This window comes from Arvicola amphibius, chromosome 2 (assembly GCF_903992535.2).
Source record: "Arvicola amphibius chromosome 2, mArvAmp1.2, whole genome shotgun sequence".
Classification (NCBI taxonomy): Eukaryota; Metazoa; Chordata; class Mammalia; order Rodentia; family Cricetidae; genus Arvicola; species Arvicola amphibius.
In genome coordinates, this window is record NC_052048.2 from 160,519,315 (window position 1) to 160,539,166 (window position 19,852).

A 19,852-nucleotide genomic window follows, 5' to 3' on the forward strand; every position below is an offset into this window, starting at 1 on the left:
GGGTTCAATTTCCAGCATTCATGTGACAAGATTAGTAGGTCCTGCAGCACAATCTGTAATCCAAGTACTAAAGAGGTAAAGACAGGCGTATCCCTGGGTCTCATTGGCAAACTCCAGGTTCAGTAGGGACCCTAACTCAAAAATAAGGGAAGGAGTGAATGAGATAAATACCCATATCTCTGGCCTCCAGACACACGTAAACATATATAAAAATACATATGTATAAAAGAGACTTATTTGACTTTTAAGAAGTTGCTGAGGTTTAACATCTACACTTATAAAGCTTGCTTTCAACATGTATTTCCAATGGTCAGCCCTGATACATACTACATACAAGTAGCATACAGATCTAGCAGGTTGTATTTATGTATTTAGGAATCCATATTATCTGTATATATGCATATAATACATGTATTTAACAGTAATTAATGGAAAAAATAGACCATGAATTTTCAAAACAGCATGGACCAGTATTGGGATGGTTCTAGAGGAGAAAAGGAAAGGAGATATAATTATATTATAATCTCAAAAATAGAAATTCAATTTAAAAGTTGTTATAATGTGGAGCTTTTAAAGTAAGGAACTAGAATACACAAACTGCTGCTTGACACAGAGGGTCTTAATTTCCAGGTACCCAGATTCCCTAAAACCAAAACCAACAAAAGTTTTCAGTGCAGTGGAGAAGAGGGACGCCCTGTGTTGTTGCCTGTGAAACGGGAGATGATTGCCATCTTGCCTCTCGGACATTCTGCTTGGTCTTACCTCACTTTGCGGGTCTGCACACCCTCTCCACAGTTCTCGCGCATGTTCACAAAGGTCACCTTGCAGACGCTCCACGGCTCTGTAACCCATATGTACTGATTGCAGTCACTGTGGCACGGGACGACCTCATACACCTGAAACACACATCTGGTATCTCAGGCAGTGGAATGCGAGTGGAGGTGGGTGGATGGAAGGCACCTGTATCATCACAGTCTTTAATCCATCAGCCTAGTTTCATTCCTTCCCTTTACTGTTCATTTCCCACTTAGTAAGAAAGATCTAGTCTAGTCAAGACGGGGAGGGTGGGCTGAGATGCATCCCCTGCCTCTTCCTACACAGTGGGCATAGATCTAACCCACATTCTGGGCCAGATTCAAAACACAGTTTCATAAACTGACATTTAGCACATTATTTTATATTCTTCTGGACTATCTCTTTTGTTAAACGTTTTGTGTCTTTGTTCCTTAGACTAGGGCACTCAGGTGCTAGACAATCAGTGAAAATTTGTCAAATGAATGAATGGATGAATGAATGAAATGAATATTGTAAATATATGCTTTCCAATTAAATGTAATTAAGCCAGCTTTATGTATAAATGTGTATAGTTGTAACAATAATCATTTCTTTTTTCATACAAGAAACTAAAATGATAAATGAAAAGAAATAAACACATCTTAAAACTAATCCTCAATCACTTGAGATATGGAAACAAGGTCCTCAATTAATTTTACATGATGCATAGCTACAGATCCAGCTGTCAGCAGCAAGGACCTCACAGAGCACAGCCAACTGTTTGCAGTGACTGTCCACAAAGCTCTCCGTTTCAAACACAGTATATTATGTTTGTTTGAGGAATTCTAGAACAATGAAGCTACTGTGTTCTTTTCCAAAGAGAAAAAATAAGTAGAAGAAATAAATGGACCACGATCTACTGCAACCAAGAATGCAATATTAAAGAAAAATATTTAAAAAATTTTCAAAGTATGTGAAAATCCAATTTTGTTTTCTATTTTACACCGGCTCTCACACTATGGTATATAAAAGATTTAGGTAATCTGTCCTAGGAAGCAGATTTAAACAATCCTTTGGAGCTATTTTTCACAATTTAGTGGACTAAAAACCAAAATAAAATAGAAGTACCCCAGATAAGAGAAAAACATATGCAGTGCTGGAATAAGACTGTAGCTCATCCACAGCCATCCAGCACAGGTCCATTTGGTGTGTTAAATCAGGACCATTGTCACATGCTCAGCATTGCCCAACACTTCAGGTAATGGACGAACTGAAATGAAGGAGACCTGCTGCTTGCTATTCCTAATCCTTTGATGGATGCATCATTATTCCTGTTTGTTGGGATAAATGCAAATTATTTTATAGTCACATCCTAATAACCATTTACAGCTCATCATGCCTTCCTCTCTCCTTCAAGTTAAATAAGGGGTGCCATTTCCTCATCAAAGTGGGACAGGTGAAACCCACTCACTCCACCCCATCGCCTCAGGCCCTACAAATAAAGAAATTCTGGTAACTAAGTAAAATAAATAGAGCGTAAGCAGAGGAAAATCTAGTTGAGAAAGTAAGGATGTTTTAAGAACTCTTAAGAATGAGGAGGTGAGTGCTTACCTGTGCCTGGAGTGTGTTTGGCAGGAATGAAGACAATGGCAAGAAACAAGAAAGAAAGGTTGAAATGTCAATTATTTTGATAAGAGCTCACAATCTACATTTCAGTTATAGGGGCTTTTATATAAAACATCATTTTTGTAAAAGATTAGGATGTCTTCCTTAGCCTTTAAATCAATCATTTAACATGACTTAAATTTAAGATGTAGAGACAAGGATTGCACAACCAAGGAAAGGATTCTATGTACAGGGTGACAAAGTTCAAAAAACTGAGTGGCTCTCACAGCCCCTGTCATGGTAAACTGATCTGTGACGGCAAATAACTTAGGAGCCTACTGATAAGTGGGCTGTTATCTATATATTGACCCACCTACTAATCCATTTACCCTTTAGTCCCCTTTAATCCACCCATTCACTTTTAGTGAAATAAGAACCCTAGGACTTAATCTTAGCTAGGACACAGAACCTCAGAGTCCACTTTCACATCTATGGACAGCTATATTTTCGCCGAGGAATTAATTATAGTGAAAATCTCCATGCTTTATATTTTCAAAAAATTAACGCACATTTTGTGTATTTTATTTTATTGTCGATTTTACTAATACTTAAATCCCTGTTTATTTTGGAAAGTAACAGTGAAAAGGTCTTAGTCTAGCGATTTGTAGGTCCAGAAAGCTTGTCATGTGCCCTTGGAGACAGAAATGCTCAGGCAAATGTGGTATATTGACATTACTTACTGGTGTATTGGCGCACACACACACACATGTGATATGTTGTGTGTATGTGCACATCAGCTTGTTAGGACCATGGGTCATAACTTGTTAATATTTAAATTTGTCACTGGAAAATACAAGATTTCCTAAGTCATAAGCAGGCATTTTTCTGAATCATAAATATGTCACTTCTGCTACTCTTTTTCATATTCACAAAGTTATAGCCCTGCAGAAAAATTTCTGCTTTGGAAATGAACGCTAGCAGTGTAGGAATACAAGGTATTCAATGACAAGGCAGTTCACTGGCCAGGAGATGGCGATAGCAGAGTGTATAATTCCCTCTCCATTGTCTAAATTCACCGACTTAGAAAACTTCAGACTAATTGAGAATACTTTCCATGGACTTAATTCTTCCATGTCCTCATTTTTATTTACTTAAAATACTTCTTAATGTTTATAATTTACTTAACATAATTATATAATTATAACTAAAATTATAGCAATATAGTTAAAATTTAATAATTATCGCTTACTTAATATTTATTTACTTAAAATACTTATTTACTCTTCCTGCGGTTTGCTTCTATTGTTAGCAGGAATCTTGGGTTAATCAGAAGGAAACCGCTGATAACAATCTAGTTAGAGTTTAAAATGAGACAGGCTTCATCCCCATGAAAGAGCTTTACATATTTAAATACTTGGTTCATTTGATCAGGGCTCTAATTCAAAACGCAACATCTGCACACACTCTGCAAACTCCATTCTGTGCTAATTTACATGCCGATCAACTGGGATAACAATTGTCTGTTCTGTTACACTTAAATTAATCACAATTCCGTCATTAGCCACTTTACTCTTCATCTCCAATAGAATACAAATAACAATCATTGGCAGCAGTTAATGAAGTATGCATGCAAGCTCTGATACAGCTTCAATGTTAGAAAAGGCAGAGACTAAATTGCTAGTATAAATATATATGTATATACATGTATATGAACTTTGAGAAACTTTTTGTATTTCTTGATTTTATTCCACACAAACTAGGTTAAAATGAATAAATAGAATTTCTCCTAATTTTAGAGAATATTCATGTCCTTTCTTTGCTTTATCTTTAGTACTTCACAACTGAGAACTCTCTCTGGGAGTCTTAGGAAACCATAAGAATTATGTGATCTTATCACAGAAGCTATGCACAGTTGCATGACAGATTAAATACCTTGCCATTACTCATGAGATAGGTGTCATTTCACCTCTATGGAATTGTAGACCTATCTAGACGCTTGTGGGATTCTGAATCCCCAGAGAATTCAGAGATTACACACACACACACACACACACACACACACACACACACAATTCGAGATTTTAGATTTTAGTAAATTACATGTAATTGACTCAGACCTTATAAAAATAGGATCAAACATATTTCTTATTCAGGAGCTGTTATTTAATTTTGTTCATTTTGGTTAAATAATAGATCCTTGGGTGTTAGGAAAATACCTGGTTGACATGATCCAGTTTGGGGCAAGGTCTTCCCCCATTATAAGGCTTTTCTCGCAGCCACTTGGACCGGACCTTCACGCCGCTCCCACAGGATTTGCTGCAGCGGGACCAGTTGGACCACTCGCTGAGCTTGCAGTCTGAGGGGCAGGGTATTATGCAGGCTTCTTCTATGTAACCTGAGCAGAGGAAAATGGAACAAGAAGTAAGGTGCTGAGTGCCCTTCTCCGACTCTCATGACCTTTCCAGCTCATTTAGAAGGTCCACTTTTGACTTGACAGCACATGCAAACGCAGAGATGTCTGTATCCTCAGGGACTCAAATTAAATTCTGCAGGGAAATGACACATCTACACCATGACTGTGTTAAAATAACCGCCGAGTAGCTGCCATATGATCTGCTTAGGATTCGTGCCCACCATGTTTCAACATTTCTGACTCGGTGACAGCTCTTGTTTAATTGACAGTAACCTGTCAGCTAACGATCTCACTCTCAATGCTGCCAGAATATTGTTAAAAATCTCCTAACACAGATTTCTGTGACACCTTATGTGTTAATGCTACACACCGGCAGGGCTCTGCGTCTCCAGCATTCTTCCTCAAGAAAAACCCGTCTGTCTCAATAAACATTCGAAGGAATCTATTTAACTTAGCGCCTTATGCTCCCCCATCCTTGGAAATCAATTCTGTGGATGGAAATTGAAGGCTGTTATGCCAACAATGTGTCATATCTCTACAGCACAGTTACTATTAAAGCCACACCTCATCTTGGGTCCATTTGACTCTCTTGGAATTTTAACTGTATTAGGCATAAACCAGAAAACAAATGCAGAGGGATGATTGACAAGGCTAGGATCTCAGGGAAAGCAATGGCATATACTCATTCCGTCAGCCCACTAGCTAAATGAATAGTGTACAGATTTGATTTGAAACAGGCTGCTTTCTTTAATTAGTTCTTTACTACCGACTTGACATTTCATAATATCAAATTATCCCTGTTAGTCTCAAGGCAAATAGATGGAAAAGCAAAATTCCTCTGGTCAAAAATCAAATGCCTGTTCTTTCTTCTTCTATAATATTGTCTTTAGAAAGAAATCAAAGTCAGTCAGCTTCACCACTTTAGATCAATGGCACAGACTTGATCATGCAAGTGACTATCATAGTCACAACCTATGAGGAGACAGGTAGATTGAAAACGTTTTGAACTAAAAATATAGCATAGAAATCAGCTTATGTTTTAAATTTTTGTGTATTTGCTTAGTTTTACATTTACCACCATCTAAATTGTAGGTTTCTAGATCATTTTTTTTTTTTTTTTTGGTTTTTCGAGACAGGGTTTCTCTGCAGCTTTAGAGCCTGTCCTGGAGCTAGCTCTTGTAGACCAGGCTGGTCTCGAACTCACAGAGATCCACCTGCCTCTGCCTCCCGAGTGCTGGGATTAAAGGCGTGCGCCACCACCACCCGGCTTCTAGATCATTTTTAAGGTCCTTTTCTGAATGCTGCCCTTCCTATCAACACTTGATAGCTACTTCTCATCTTCATGTGCCAACCATAATTTGCTGTTGGGCTCTACAAAATTGCCTTTTAATTGACATTTCAAATAAATGAGACCAAATGAAATAATATCCATTTTTGTTGTTGTTTTGTTTTTTCTTAGTTTAATGTTTTCAGCATATCGAGGCTGGAAAAGGCAACCCAACAGGAGGAAAAAAGTCCCACGTGTAGACAATTGATGTTCTCTAATAAGCAAACAAACAAACAAAATAATACAATATTCAGATATTGATGAAATCCACCTTTTTTTTCTTCTGTGTTTCCTTGTGCTTTGGTTTCATGTCTAGAAAGCTGTTACCTAATTCTAGCTCACAAAAGTTTATATTCTTTTATCTGCGAGAGTTCCATAAATATTAACTTTGTCTTTGGTTTAAATTTTCCTCATGATTAAAGGGTCCATCCTTTTGCATGTGGTCACTGACATCACCTATGGTGCCACAGAAAGTCATGGCATGAACTTTCTGAGTCATCTGGTCCCATTTCTTGCAAGCTTTTGCCTTCCACATTGAAGGATGGGTTTCTTTCTGGACCCAAGGTTACATTCCACTTATCTCTGTCTCTGTTCTCACCTAGTCCCGCTCTGACCTGACAAGCCTAACTTCAGTGAGAGCTTTGAAACAGGGAAGTATGAATATTTCAGTTCTACTCTTCCTCAATATAGATTTTGTTATTCTTGAACTACTTATAATAGCATATAAATTTTAAGACAGATCTTTAACTTCTACAATTAAAGACATTCGGGATTCCAATGAGAATCACAAGTCTGTTTAAATTTGAATGTCTTGCTATGTTAACAATCCAGGTAGTTCTTTCCATTTATTTGGGTCTTTAATTTTTTTCTTTCTTTCTTTCTTCCTTCCTCCCTCCCTTTCTTCCTTTCTTCATTCTTTCCTGCCTTCATTCCTTCCTTTCTTCCTTTTTTTTTGTTTTGTATTGTTTTGCTTTGTGACAAGTTTTCTCTGTGTAAGTGCCTTGGCTGTCCTGGAACTCGCTCTGTAGACAAGGCTGGCTTTGAATTCATAGAAATCAGCTTACCTCTGTCTCCTGAGTGCTATGAATAAAGACATCCACCACCACCACCCAGCTCTTTAATTTTTTCTAATGACTCTGCTTGGTGTTTCTATAGTATTAAGGCCTTAAATTAATTTTTCTATTTATTTATATTTTATTTTTATGCTTTAAGTATATCTATAAGCAAGATATGAATATTGATAACTTCAAATACAGGAAAATCAGATCATCTTTAAATTAAGTGGCAGGTTAGTATATAACTTTGTTTCCAAATGATGTTGGATTGAAACAATACCAAAATGCTGGCTATATTTTCTATAACATTCTCTAACATCACCTAATAAATTGTTTAAAATGTTTCAAAAGTATAGCCTTCTTTTTTATTTTAATATTTATTTTTTATTTATCATGTATAAAGTATCCTATCTGTGTGTATGCCTGCAGGCCAGAAGAGGGCACCAGACCACATTTCAGATGGTTGTGAGACACCATATGGTTGCTGGGAATTGAACTCAGGACCTTTGGAAGAGCAGATAATGCTCTTAACCGCTGAGCCATCTCTCCAGCTCCCAAAAGTATAGCCTTCTTCTATTACAGACCTTCAGACAAAGTGTTTATGGCAGAATCTGAATTCTCAAAATGAGCATGAATTTTTTTAGCCTAAAAATTTTTAGTGAAACAATAATTGATGCATATGTAATTTAAGAAGTAATATGCAGAATTTCTTTGTATACTTCCTCTGGTTGCTTTCACATAATCAGAATGTACTTGCAGCTGAGATATTGACACCGACGCAGGCCACCGAGCTTCCTGAGCTGGCATCAGTTTTGCCTGCACTCATTTGCATGCATAGGAGTTGATGCAAGCGACACTGTGGTAAGACGCTGGTGACACCCAGAAAGTCTGGAGGGGGAACAGACTCATGGCATATTTTATTTTATTTTTTTATTTTTTTTTCATGGCATATTTTAAAACAGTGTTTACTACCTTGACTTCTTAGAGTGGAGAATAGTTTTATTTTTAGAAGCTGCATGTAATTAGAATTATACAGAAGGTGGTTTTGATATCAAGGGTCCCCAGAATGTCCTCATATGTTGAGCATTGGTCCCAGTTTGTGGAGTCAAACACTCAGAAGTTGCAACAGGTGGGTTCTAAATTCATCAATAAATCAGTCATCAATGATTCAATAATTTTATAGTATTACTGGGAAATGATGGAAATAGGGGATCCATTATAACATTCCACCACATTCTGCGTATCCGCAGGACAGAAACTGCAAAATTACCTAGATAGGCACTGTCAACTCTAAAAATGAACCAAAATGAACCCCTCCTCCTTTATTTTCAGGGCTACTCTTTCACAGCAACGAACAGCTAACTCACCCATAGTCTATGCTGATTTGTAGCCTTTTTGACTCTGTATTACATTGTGAGATTCTTCCATATTCTATATGCTGTTGGAGATACATTTTATTGTGTGAATGTGTTTTGTCTTAATTTTTCAATGTATTTATTGGTGAGCATTGAAGTAGTTTTAGATACAAAGCTAATATGAATATATCTGCTATGAATATTTCAGAACATGTATTTTGGTAAGTTATGTATATACTTTGGTAATTATGTTCCAAGGAGAGAAACATGTGTTGGGTCATTACTTTATATCACTTTATTGTAAGTGAAGTGCAAAGCAATTTAAAAATGCATTCACAAATTTGATATAAAGAGGAAAGAACAGCAAAAATTTCCAAAGGATGAGTGTCCTGATGTACCCGGTAAGGTTATAACAGTCATAGACTATTACACACAGGCAGAAGGTGACCATACTATTTTGAATATATTCTTGATTCTAAAAGGGAATCTGATGTATCCATAACAATCTAGAAAAAAGTCTAAGATGCCGGGCGGCGGTGGCGCACGCCTTTAATCCCAGCACTCGGGAGGCAGAGGCAGGCGGATCTCTGTGAGTTCGAGACCAGCCTGGTCTACAAGAGCTAGCTCCAGGATAGGCTCCAAAGCTACAGAGAAACCCTGTCTCGAAAAACCAAAAAAAAAAAAAAAAAAAAAAAAAAAAAAAAAAAAAAAGAAAAGAAAAAAGTCTAAGAAGCAATGGGGTACTTCATAGTGCGTTTAAAAGTATAGTTATTCTTTTAATAAATTGCATTGACTGACTTTGTTTATTTTAACTGTGGTTTGAGGTGTGTAAAAAAGCCACCTTGAGTGTTTTGGGTGGAAATCTTTTAAAGCCTAGATCCTTTGTTCTGAAAAGATTTAAGGTGTTTGACTTCAGACTGATTTATTGTGTGTCACTGTGGAAGAAGGTATGACAGTTTTACATCTGATTTTTCAATAGAAAAATCCAGAAAATATTTCATAAAACACCTACCTATTAAACTTTTAAAATGCACAATTTAGGAAATAAGATAAAGGCAAAACAGCAGAAGACTATGTTTTCAATCTCTTGTTTTTATTTCCCAATGTGTAGCCGCATTCAATAATTGCCTGTTGTGTTTATCTAGCACTATTAAAGCCTTGAATGCTATCAGTCAACTGCCAGATAAGCATTCCCTTGCCTGTTCTGCTAAGATCATTCTTGAGAGCAATTATCATCAAACAATCACAGGAGATGGAACATTTCAAGCATTTTAAGGCTAAATAAATTGCTGGCAACTTAAAGCAATTGATGGTTTCTGAGGAATGCTAAAGCACAATAAATGACTTCATGTTTAAGATGTTAAAACTTTAGCAATTCAAAACCTATTCTGATACTCAAGAAAATCAAGCTGAGAATTCTGATCATATGTTTTCTGAAGCCTTTATATGTTTTGCATACTGCTGCAGTTAGAAAAAACAAAAAATGCTAGCAAGTTTCAAGGGGCAACCACAGGACATACTGCCTCCGAGACATATGCAACCACAGCATTCATTTGAGTTAAGAACATGCAGATAAAGAAGCTGTCAACAACCTTCACAATTAGTAAATTATGTTCCTGAAAGGTGCACTGTAGATGATTAAATAATTCATTCTGAAAGCACGTAGTAAGTATTGGTTTGTGTGATTTACACCTCCATGAATGAGTAACTCCAGTGCAGTCTCTGAAACATCAGGATTAGTCTAAAAAAACTTGAAAAATATCTTCTACCTAATATACATAAATTATCTGCTTAGAACTGCAACCAAGAACAGGGTAATTTAACTGGGCTTTTTATCAGGGACTGGAAAAACCAGAAAACATTATTTTGTAAATTATATATTCCAAACCTGTGATATAATAATTTACAGAAAACCAAACTATAACATATATTATCTAAACTCCAATATTTAAGTGTTCTTTCCAGGCTCATATATTAAATGAAAAGTTGTGAATCAATATTGGGAAATTAATTATCATGGTTAAGTACCCATGAAAAATACCATTTTGATTTTATCGGTTTGCTTTAGATAAGTACACATATTTTCTATGTACTTAAACACATTCTCAGAAAACTTGAGCATTGTTAGAAAAGCTGAGGGATTTCTTACTTTAGTTATATACCATGTCTATTCAATGACTAAATATATCTAGATTCCTTTATATATCCATATACTTACAGAGTAGAGTTCTATGTCTAAACTCACACAAACAGTTCCACATAGTTCACAACTGTGATACAACAAAAAAAGTAATGAATAATTCTCTGATTGCACCAGAAAGTTTCCATAGGATCAGGGATGAGGCTCAGCAGGAGTGGGTACTTGTCTCTAGTCCCGAAGTCCTAAGTTTTATTCCTGAAGCCGGCATGATGAGGAAGATAACCCACACCTAGACAAAGATAACTCCGGTCCTTTGACTTCCATGAATATTGTGGCACATGCTTCCCACCACATACTCACAATCAATCAATTAATCAAAAAGCTATTTGGATGTTATCTATACTATCACTTCATATAGTTCATATGAGCTCCCTTTGCTCCCTTTGACTGACATCAGAAGCTATCAGAGGTCAAAGGTTAACAGGAAGAGGATTAAAATACAGTGGCGGAAACCACAAGTAGATAGTTTTTGTACATTTGGTTTATTATTGAACATAGTCAATTGTTCTCAGCTGTAAATTTATTCTAAGGAGCACATGTTAATTCTAAAACCAGAAACCAAATCCAAACAAACATGGAAGATATTAAAGACTACCCTGGAAAACAGAGCCTGGAGAACTCTGTGAAACCATTTTAAGAACAATATTACTAAGCAGGAAAATAAGTTGAAGAGTGAAAATGTGCTAGCTACTTTTATATCTTCAGGACACAAGTTAGAGTCATCAGAGAAGAGAGTACCTCAACTGAGAAAATGTCTCCATATGATAGGTCTGTAGAAGCAAGATGGCAGGGCATTTTCTTTTCTTTTCTTTTTTTTTTTTTTGATCAGTCAATTTCTTTTATTATTATTGATTTTTATTGAGCTCTACATTTTTCTCTGCTCCCCTCACACCTCTCCCCTTCCCCCTTCAGCCCTCAGCCAAGGTCCCCATGCTCGCAATTTACTCAGGAGATCTTGTCTTTTTCTACTTGCCATATAGATTAGATCTATGTAAGTCTCTCTTAGTGTCCTCAGTGTTGTCTAAGTTCTCTGGGATTGTGGTTTGTAGGATGGCTTTCTTTGCTTTATGTTTACTTAATTAACGATTCATGGGGGAGACTCTAGTCCATTATGGGTGGTGCCATCCAGTGCTGGTGGTCCTGGGTTCTCTAAGAAAGCAGGCTGAGTAAGCCCTGGGAAGCAAGCCAGTAAGCAACACTCCTTCATGGCTTTGAATCTGCTCCTGCCTCTAGGTTCCTGTCCTGCCTTCCTTTGATGATGACCTATGTTGTAGATATGTAAGCTGAATAAACTTTTCCTCGCCAAGTTGCTTTGGTCATGGTGTTTCAGCACAGCAATAGAAACCTCAGCTAAGACAGAGGAACAAGCATACAAAACTAAACTGCAAGGACAGCTGTTTTTCTGTCACATGTGCCTTGAACTGTAGCTGTGGGGATTCCCAAAGTCTATTGCTCTTCACCTCCGTGGTGGGGCTCCTCACCTCCATGTTGGGGCTACAGGGAGTCCTGGAAGTATGCAGCTGAGAACACATCTATCTTAAATCAGTACCTGCACTATTGCTTTCTCTCTGTGTTCGGTCTCTACAACAATTACCTATTTCTCTGGTTCTTCAACTTTGAATCCAGTTATCTCAGGAAAAGTCAGTTACATACAATCTGCCTTCTTTTCACATTTGAAAAGCAGAAAATTACCAAAATTTTGGATAACTGTGTAAGGCAATACTAGTGGTATGTGTGATCTTAAATGAGAAATTAAAAATTCTGAATTGGATTAGACATTAAATAAATTGTAGCAACTGAAAAGGGTTTTTGGAAATATTAGAACTCCATTCCAGTTTATTTATAAAACTCTTCTGCTTTATATAATGAAATACACGCTTCCCAGGCTACAAGCAACCACGACAGGAAACAGCTTCTTATTCAATTTTGATTCTAATCAACTTTTAATAGTAAACCTACATCTTCCCACCCCAGAATCCCAACACAAACGAAACACATTTCAGTTACTTTGTGCTGAGTGGACATGTGTCCTATCCGAAAAACCTAATCTATCCACATTCACGATTATTTTTATCAGACATGTTTTGAGTGTTAGATGTAACAAAAAACACAACTTCTCAGGTTAGAATCTATGCAAAATATCAAACTTGAAGGGGTATGCTGTAAATCTTATAGGTGCTTACAAAATCTACTGTTAAAACCCCTGAATGCTGAGTAACATGTTCTATGTTTTTTTTTTATCATTTGTTAGCACAGCAGGCAAAGAGAGAAAGGAGGAATGATTTAATACAAATTGCCCTTTTCCAAAATTAATGTTAAGAGAAAATAAACACCACACTAGTGGGGTGTTAGAGAGACTGTTCACAACTTCATCTTTGAGGTGACAGAAAGCAAATTTAAAAAAAAATAATGAAAGTATACTATGTGATCTACAAAGCATGTAGGATCTGAAAGTCAGCGTGACATCACAGGGCAAAGGAAGGTTAGCGAATTATTGAGTCATGACTATTGAATCCTCCAAGTAACATGTGAATAATACGTTTAAGGCAATTTGTGCTCTGTTTGCAAACAGAACAGCATATAACTTGGAGTGCTCTCTTCCTTCTTCAGCAGAGTTAAAAACACGTTCTCCTGTCAATGCTTTGACAGATATATTGTGAAGAGTTTTGGCAGATATACAGATTTATGCTATTTTTATGATTTTAAGAGTTTTGTTATTTTTACATAAATACCATAATCAAATGCTAAAGGCGAATTGACCCATAAAATTTGATTTTCCATGAGCAAATTGGAACTTGGGCATCTGATTAGAATCATATAGACATTTTGCAGCACATATAGCTCTTATTTGTTCCAAAGATCACAATAATTTTCAATGATCCATTTGGCTACCTTTCAGAAATGTGTTGCACAGGGAAGGTAGTAAGAAAAAGAAAGTGTCATAGTGTCCTGGTCAACTGTAAGCAACCAGGAACCAACTCTTTTCATGTTGGAATACTCTCTCTAGTATTTCATTCATTCATATATTCTGCAAATATTTATCATGCATCAACTCCTCCAGAGGCTAAGAATATGTCCGTGTCCCAAGCATCCTAGAAAATGTATTCATGAATGATAATAGATGAAAACACATGTAATGAGTGTAATAGATAAAATATATGGCATATTTATAAGGTGATACATGTCTTTGAAGTACCAAATGTGGGATTTTATAGTGTTGGGTTGGTTTAAGAGTTGCATAATAAAGTTTTATTGCTTATACATGAATTAAAATCATATATATATATATATATATATGTATCTTGAATAAGCCAAGTTATCCTTGAGATTCTTTAAAATATTAGAGCTAACTAGCATAAATGTTTTAAATTTCATAATGGAAAGAATAGAAATTCATGTAACCCTACACTTCACATTGAAATCTGATCTTATTAAAAGACAAAAAGTTTATACAGACTGAACAGAAACCATTTTATAAGATCTAATTGTAGGGCTATAACTGTAGCATTTCTCAGCCTAGAGTCTATCATTATATGAAAGCGAAAGCTGGGGCAATAAAACCAAGCCCCAAGTTTAGGAAATTAAAAAAGGGTGACCCCATGGGAAATAGTCTAAAAGAACATACAATTAAGCCGGGGAAAGTCGAATTGCATAACATTGTAATTACTGATAACAGAAGTCACAGAAGATGGACAGCAGTGATTAAACAGAATTGCCCCAAGGCTAGTGAAAATTGAGTAAGAGATTAATATCATTGTACTTTATACACATAGGGGTCAACTTTATGCTTAAATTGAAGCAGGAAGACAGTTTCTCTCCAAGCTACAAAGAACTCCACATCCATCATCCTTATAGAAGGTCAACTTGACTGTGAGAAGGTATCGAGCAATGCAGAGTATGCCTAGAATGGTGGGGCCAATGCCGGCATTTCGTAAACTATCTGAACTGACTGCGCACATCATGGACACGTAATTGTAAATCAGAAATCTGTCAGCAGAAATGAAATTTCCTTAGCTGCTGCTTAGAATCAACCTGTGTTAGCAAATGTTAAGACACCTCACTGGCTATATCCCAGTTATAAATGCACAGAAGATGAGGATGATGACAGAAACACTGTCATCATTAGAAATGACAGGGATACTGACGAACTCAAATGGAATGGTGATCACGGCGAAGGGTTTTTCTTAGATTCTTCCACATTCCTCCTGATATTTCTTTGCTGTCTGTACCTACCGTGGTGTGCAGAGTTGTAGTCTCCATGCCTCGACTTGATCACACTAGGTAAGAAGTTTGCCTTTCGCTAATATCAATGACATTTCTGTTTTTAATCTTTTAATTATGTGACTTGTTAGCTAGCAAATTGTGATAGTCTTTTAATTTTCTAAGAATTGTTTTCTAGGCACTGGATATGTGTGCAGCTCTGGTGAAATACTTACCTAGTATGCCTAAACTTCTATTTTCCATCTCCAGCACCACAAAAAAATACAAGTTTTTCTCTTCCAACACTAAAATATGATTATTAAAGTTCTCATGCATTTAATTAGCAGATCACAGTAGAAGCGAAACTGTATGAAAGCCATGCTGGAAGCTCAAGGTAATATTCAAATGATTTCAGTAATCAGCACACTGAAGAAATTAAATTTGAGCAAATACTTGTATCCTGACCTCCAAAAGAAACTCACTTCCAATAATTTTCAGTTTTACATTGAATAACTATGGAAAATTTCATACATTATCATCTCAAAATAGCAACTGCACCTGTATATTTAGAATTTAATTGGTAAAACATTCATTATTTGATACAAAGTGATATCTTTTTGCATATATTTTCAATGTTTAAACCCTGTTTGCTTACAGCTGTTGATCAAATGCAGAGAGATCATCAGTTTGGCAATACAATCTTACTAATCTGAAAATTCATATATATATATATATGTATATATATATACAGCTTCTGCGTGTGGACTCTTCAGGGTTTAAAAAATAAGAACTATGAGACAAAGTTAAAATAAAAGGGCAAGATTTTTAGAAGCTCCTTTGCTGGGAGAGGCTTAAGGGACTCCAAGAAAATATGTCAGCACCATAGCACTTTGACGATTTATAAATGTGAGATGGTACTATTAGCTTACATTGTCTTCTGGACCTTATAATAAAACTGGACCAGCCTTGTTTCAATAGCAGAAGTTATTTCTGCAAGGTTGGAGGGTAAGTGCTGTGTACTTGCACCTAGCAATTTCATTCATCCTTTCCGGGTTGTTTCTATAACAAGGTAGGACATCACTGCCTAACTTTAGCAAATACCTTTCATCTCTGACTCAACCTAATACACTGAAAACTGACTTCATTCCATAAAAAAACAACAGATTTATTAGGGTTAAGGAATAGTGGTGATATATTGCTGTTACATTCAGATCAAAACTTGAGGGTTCATTGTACACACTGGCTTCAGTAGCCACTATTTACAAGTTTTTGGCAACTTAATTGTCTGTGCAGTTTACTTTACAAAATAAAAGCGGACATAGTTTTCTAGAAGTATTTTTGTTTGCTTGTTTTCCACCCTAGTCTCAACTCAATGGACAGAAGATGGACAGATCTTTGAGAGTTTTGTCTTTCCTCTCTATTACTCTAACATTTTGGGCATATTGCAAAGTTTGGCAGTTTGGTTTTTAAAAGTCTCCCTCATTTAAAACGTCAATCTCTTTGAATTCAAATCTTTTCTCTTTTCAGTCCCTGTCTGTTCACAGATCACTTAGGGATTGCTTGGTCTGTTGAATGAACAGGGAACGTTCCAAGGAATTTTTTTTTTTACAGCTATTCTTGCCTTCTGTTTTAAGAATGTGAGCCTCATAATGTTGCTTCTAGAGAGCTTGGGACTCATCAAGGAGCTTTGAGTCACTAGACTGTGCTGCTTTGTGTCCTGTTACGCACAGAAGGTGGACTATGTGGTGCCCAGCCTTCCATTTAGAAGACACTTGTGCAAACTTTCCTTTTCTCCCTGTAACACCTCCACTATCAAAGAGCATCGTGAGAACTGTATTAACATTGGGTTACCGTGGCTGTTGCATCGCGATGTTTCCACAAGTCTTCCATTTTGATCATAGCACGCCATTGCTTGGTAACGGTATCCTTGTCCACATTCCTTGCTGTCTCCTTGTACCTTCATTCCCAACAGCACTTCAGCCTTCCCTTCCGGTAAAATACAGTCCGACCAGTTTCCTACAGGCTGCGCATTGTACTTGTCACAAGGACAATACTGAGTTTCAATCAGAGGGTACAAGTGGGAGTTTTTACATTTTTCCTTCTTTTTACTTTTCCCTGTAGAAGAGAATTATGTTGGAAAATAGCATTATTATTCTCTAAGATCCTTTGATTTTTCACATTCTTATACTTCCGTGTTCTGCTTTTAATTCTATTCAATAGTAGCCTATAAATAAATGATAATTTTCATTTCTAAGTGTTTTCTAAATACATTTTTGCTGATATTGGGTGCTTTGGACTTTGCATAGTGGAACTTTTCTTGCTTTTCATTTAAAAATAGTCCACTTTGCAGAAAGGATTGTAGTTGATTTTCACACTCTTTGAAATGATTGAAATCCTCTTGTTTGTTCTGACTCAGGAGTTTGTGGCATTTGCATAAGCCTCTTCTTTTTAATATATGCAAAAATACAAGCAGCAGAGAGATAGACAACTCACTGCACTGCATTCTCCTTTAATGACTACAAAGAGGTAGCAATGTTACAGGGGTTATATAAGTTATATGTGTGTTTTAAAATTATATATTTAATTTTACTAGTCATATCATATGAAATGCCCATGATATGTAATTATAACTCTGTCATATATATATTCTTAAGAGCATTATGAGATTTAATTACATATTTAATTCTAAATCATACACACTGATAAATATATAGCTATATATGATTTATATATGTGGTATATACACACACACATATGGTTTATATATGTCTATATGTGGCACATATAGTATACATGGTTTATATATGCATATATATGGTTTATATATGTGGTATATATACATATACATAGTTTTTATATGTGGGGTATGTACATATAAACACACACATATATATAGCTTATATATGTGTGATATATATAGATATACATATATACGGTTTATATATGCAGTTTTCCAGGGTCTTCAGTCTTCGGTTCATTTTATAATTTGACATTTTTGGTCTCTTTTTTCTGATGCCACTGACAGTATATTCAAATGCATTCAGCTTCAGTGTAGTGCCATGCCTTCTAAATTGCTAGCTATGTCATTGCTTTTTCCACTTTTTAAAATGATTGTGATGATATTTAAATGTAGCATTCAGACATAGAATTAATGTCACATTTCTTATCATAGGCGATAATCTACTTGCTGAATTTGTGGTCCTGAGAACAGGCTGAGATGGTAAAGGGGTAGCCTCTATTCCTTGTTATAGGCACTTCAAACTTTCTGGATAATGCACTAATGGTGCGTGCTTAAACAACAGCAATAATGTTTTTATTTTTTACTGCATAGAAAACTAGGCTGCCTATTCTTTCTTCTACGATTATAAGCTTCTACCATTATTATCTTTCATTAAAGTACACACCTCAATATACTGAAATACTCAGTATAACAACAGCAACAATAAGAGTTTCAAGAATATTGTCAGAATGCTCTTGTTTTGAATTTTCATGTATTTTTTGTCATGCTGAGAGTTTCCTTTAGCATCCCAGTTATTCTTACCAACAATAGCACGCTTTCTGGTCCTAACTGCACCGCAGTCTCCATTGCATGAGGAAAACTTGGACCAGCTGGTAAATTGACAGTCATCTTGGCAAGGGATCTGGCATGCCTGGGTTAGGGCTGGCACAGGGCCTGCATGCTGGAGGCACTCCTGGATGCTAGCCTGTCCTCCATCTTGTTTTCGACAAGTAATGGCTGAAAGAAAAGCATGTGTCTAATTACTCTATAATTTAGAAATTAAAAGCATTTTCTCAAAGTGAGGAATCCTCTTCTAATTCCCAGATTACAGGAGAAATGTTGTTAGAGTATTTCCAAGAATCACAGTAGACGTAGAATTTTGTGGATGTGTGGTGTACTGTGAGTACATTTGGAAGTCAGAGTTTGACATTGAGTGCCATTTTCTCCCTCTCTCTGCTTATTTTTGATACAGTGTCTCTCACAGAACCTGCGGGGAAACCATTGTCTGGCTGGGCTACCAACCCTAAGAATCCCCTGGCATTTGCCTCCTAGCATTGGATTATAGTCATGCTCCACTGCACCCAGCTTTTATGTGGGTTCTGGGAATCACACTAATTTCCTCACATTTACGCCGTATACACTTCACTCACTAAAGCATCTCCCCAACCCTTGTATATCCTTAAAATAACATATAGACTTCATTGGCTGTTGTGGAACAGGAAAACATAGCATAAAACACACACACACACACACACACACACACACACACACACACATGCTAACACTGGCATTTCACAAATTTGGCTAGATTCTAAGAATTATATTAATCCATTTGCATGTGGGTTTGGATTAGAAATTAATTTTAGCAAAAACTCGTGGAAATGAATCTCATTTGTGTTGACCATGGAATATTTGCCACAGTGTTAGAAGCATATCATATGTCTCCAGTGTTGTTTAGGAAATTAAACAATCTAAAATTTCTATATACAAACGTCTCAGTGAAGACCCATTTCTTAGTAAACTGAGGTGGAGGAGCATGCTTATGTACTTATCTTACAGCCATATTAGCATAGAAAGCACCATTGTCTTTAACAATGAGAGAGTACTGGGGTGTCTCCTGAGTGACTAATAGGAAGTATCAAACCCCTTCATGACTTCTGATCTCAAGTTTATCACATCACAGAAATATTAACTCTGAATTTAAAACTAAATTTGGAAACTTTTAATAAGCTTAAAGTAGCATGTCACTAGTAGAATTCTCATAACTATGTAAGGACTTTAGCAACGATCAAACAATTTTTATTCACATAGTGACTCCTTCCAAGATATTGCTTCAGTGATTTATTTAAAGCAAGAAGCAGTTTTATTAGACATGAAACATGGATAGGCAATATTGCATTTTATGGAACTGATCTTAAGGAAAA

General features: G+C 36.3%; 1 protein-coding gene across 1 annotated transcript in view; it reads right to left on the bottom strand.

Moving 5' to 3' along the window:
- Thsd7a (thrombospondin type 1 domain containing 7A) overlaps positions 1–19,852 on the bottom strand; it is a 427,159-nt gene that overhangs the window by 31,357 nt on the left and 375,950 nt on the right. The window contains exons 12-16 of the mRNA XM_038319827.1: positions 18,471–18,665; positions 16,781–17,044; positions 4,596–4,774; positions 2,386–2,391; positions 763–896 (exon numbers count right to left, since the gene is read on the bottom strand). Coding sequence (XP_038175755.1) covers positions 763–896; positions 2,386–2,391; positions 4,596–4,774; positions 16,781–17,044; positions 18,471–18,665 — 778 coding nt within the window. The remainder of the gene's footprint in view (positions 1–762; positions 897–2,385; positions 2,392–4,595; positions 4,775–16,780; positions 17,045–18,470; positions 18,666–19,852) is intronic.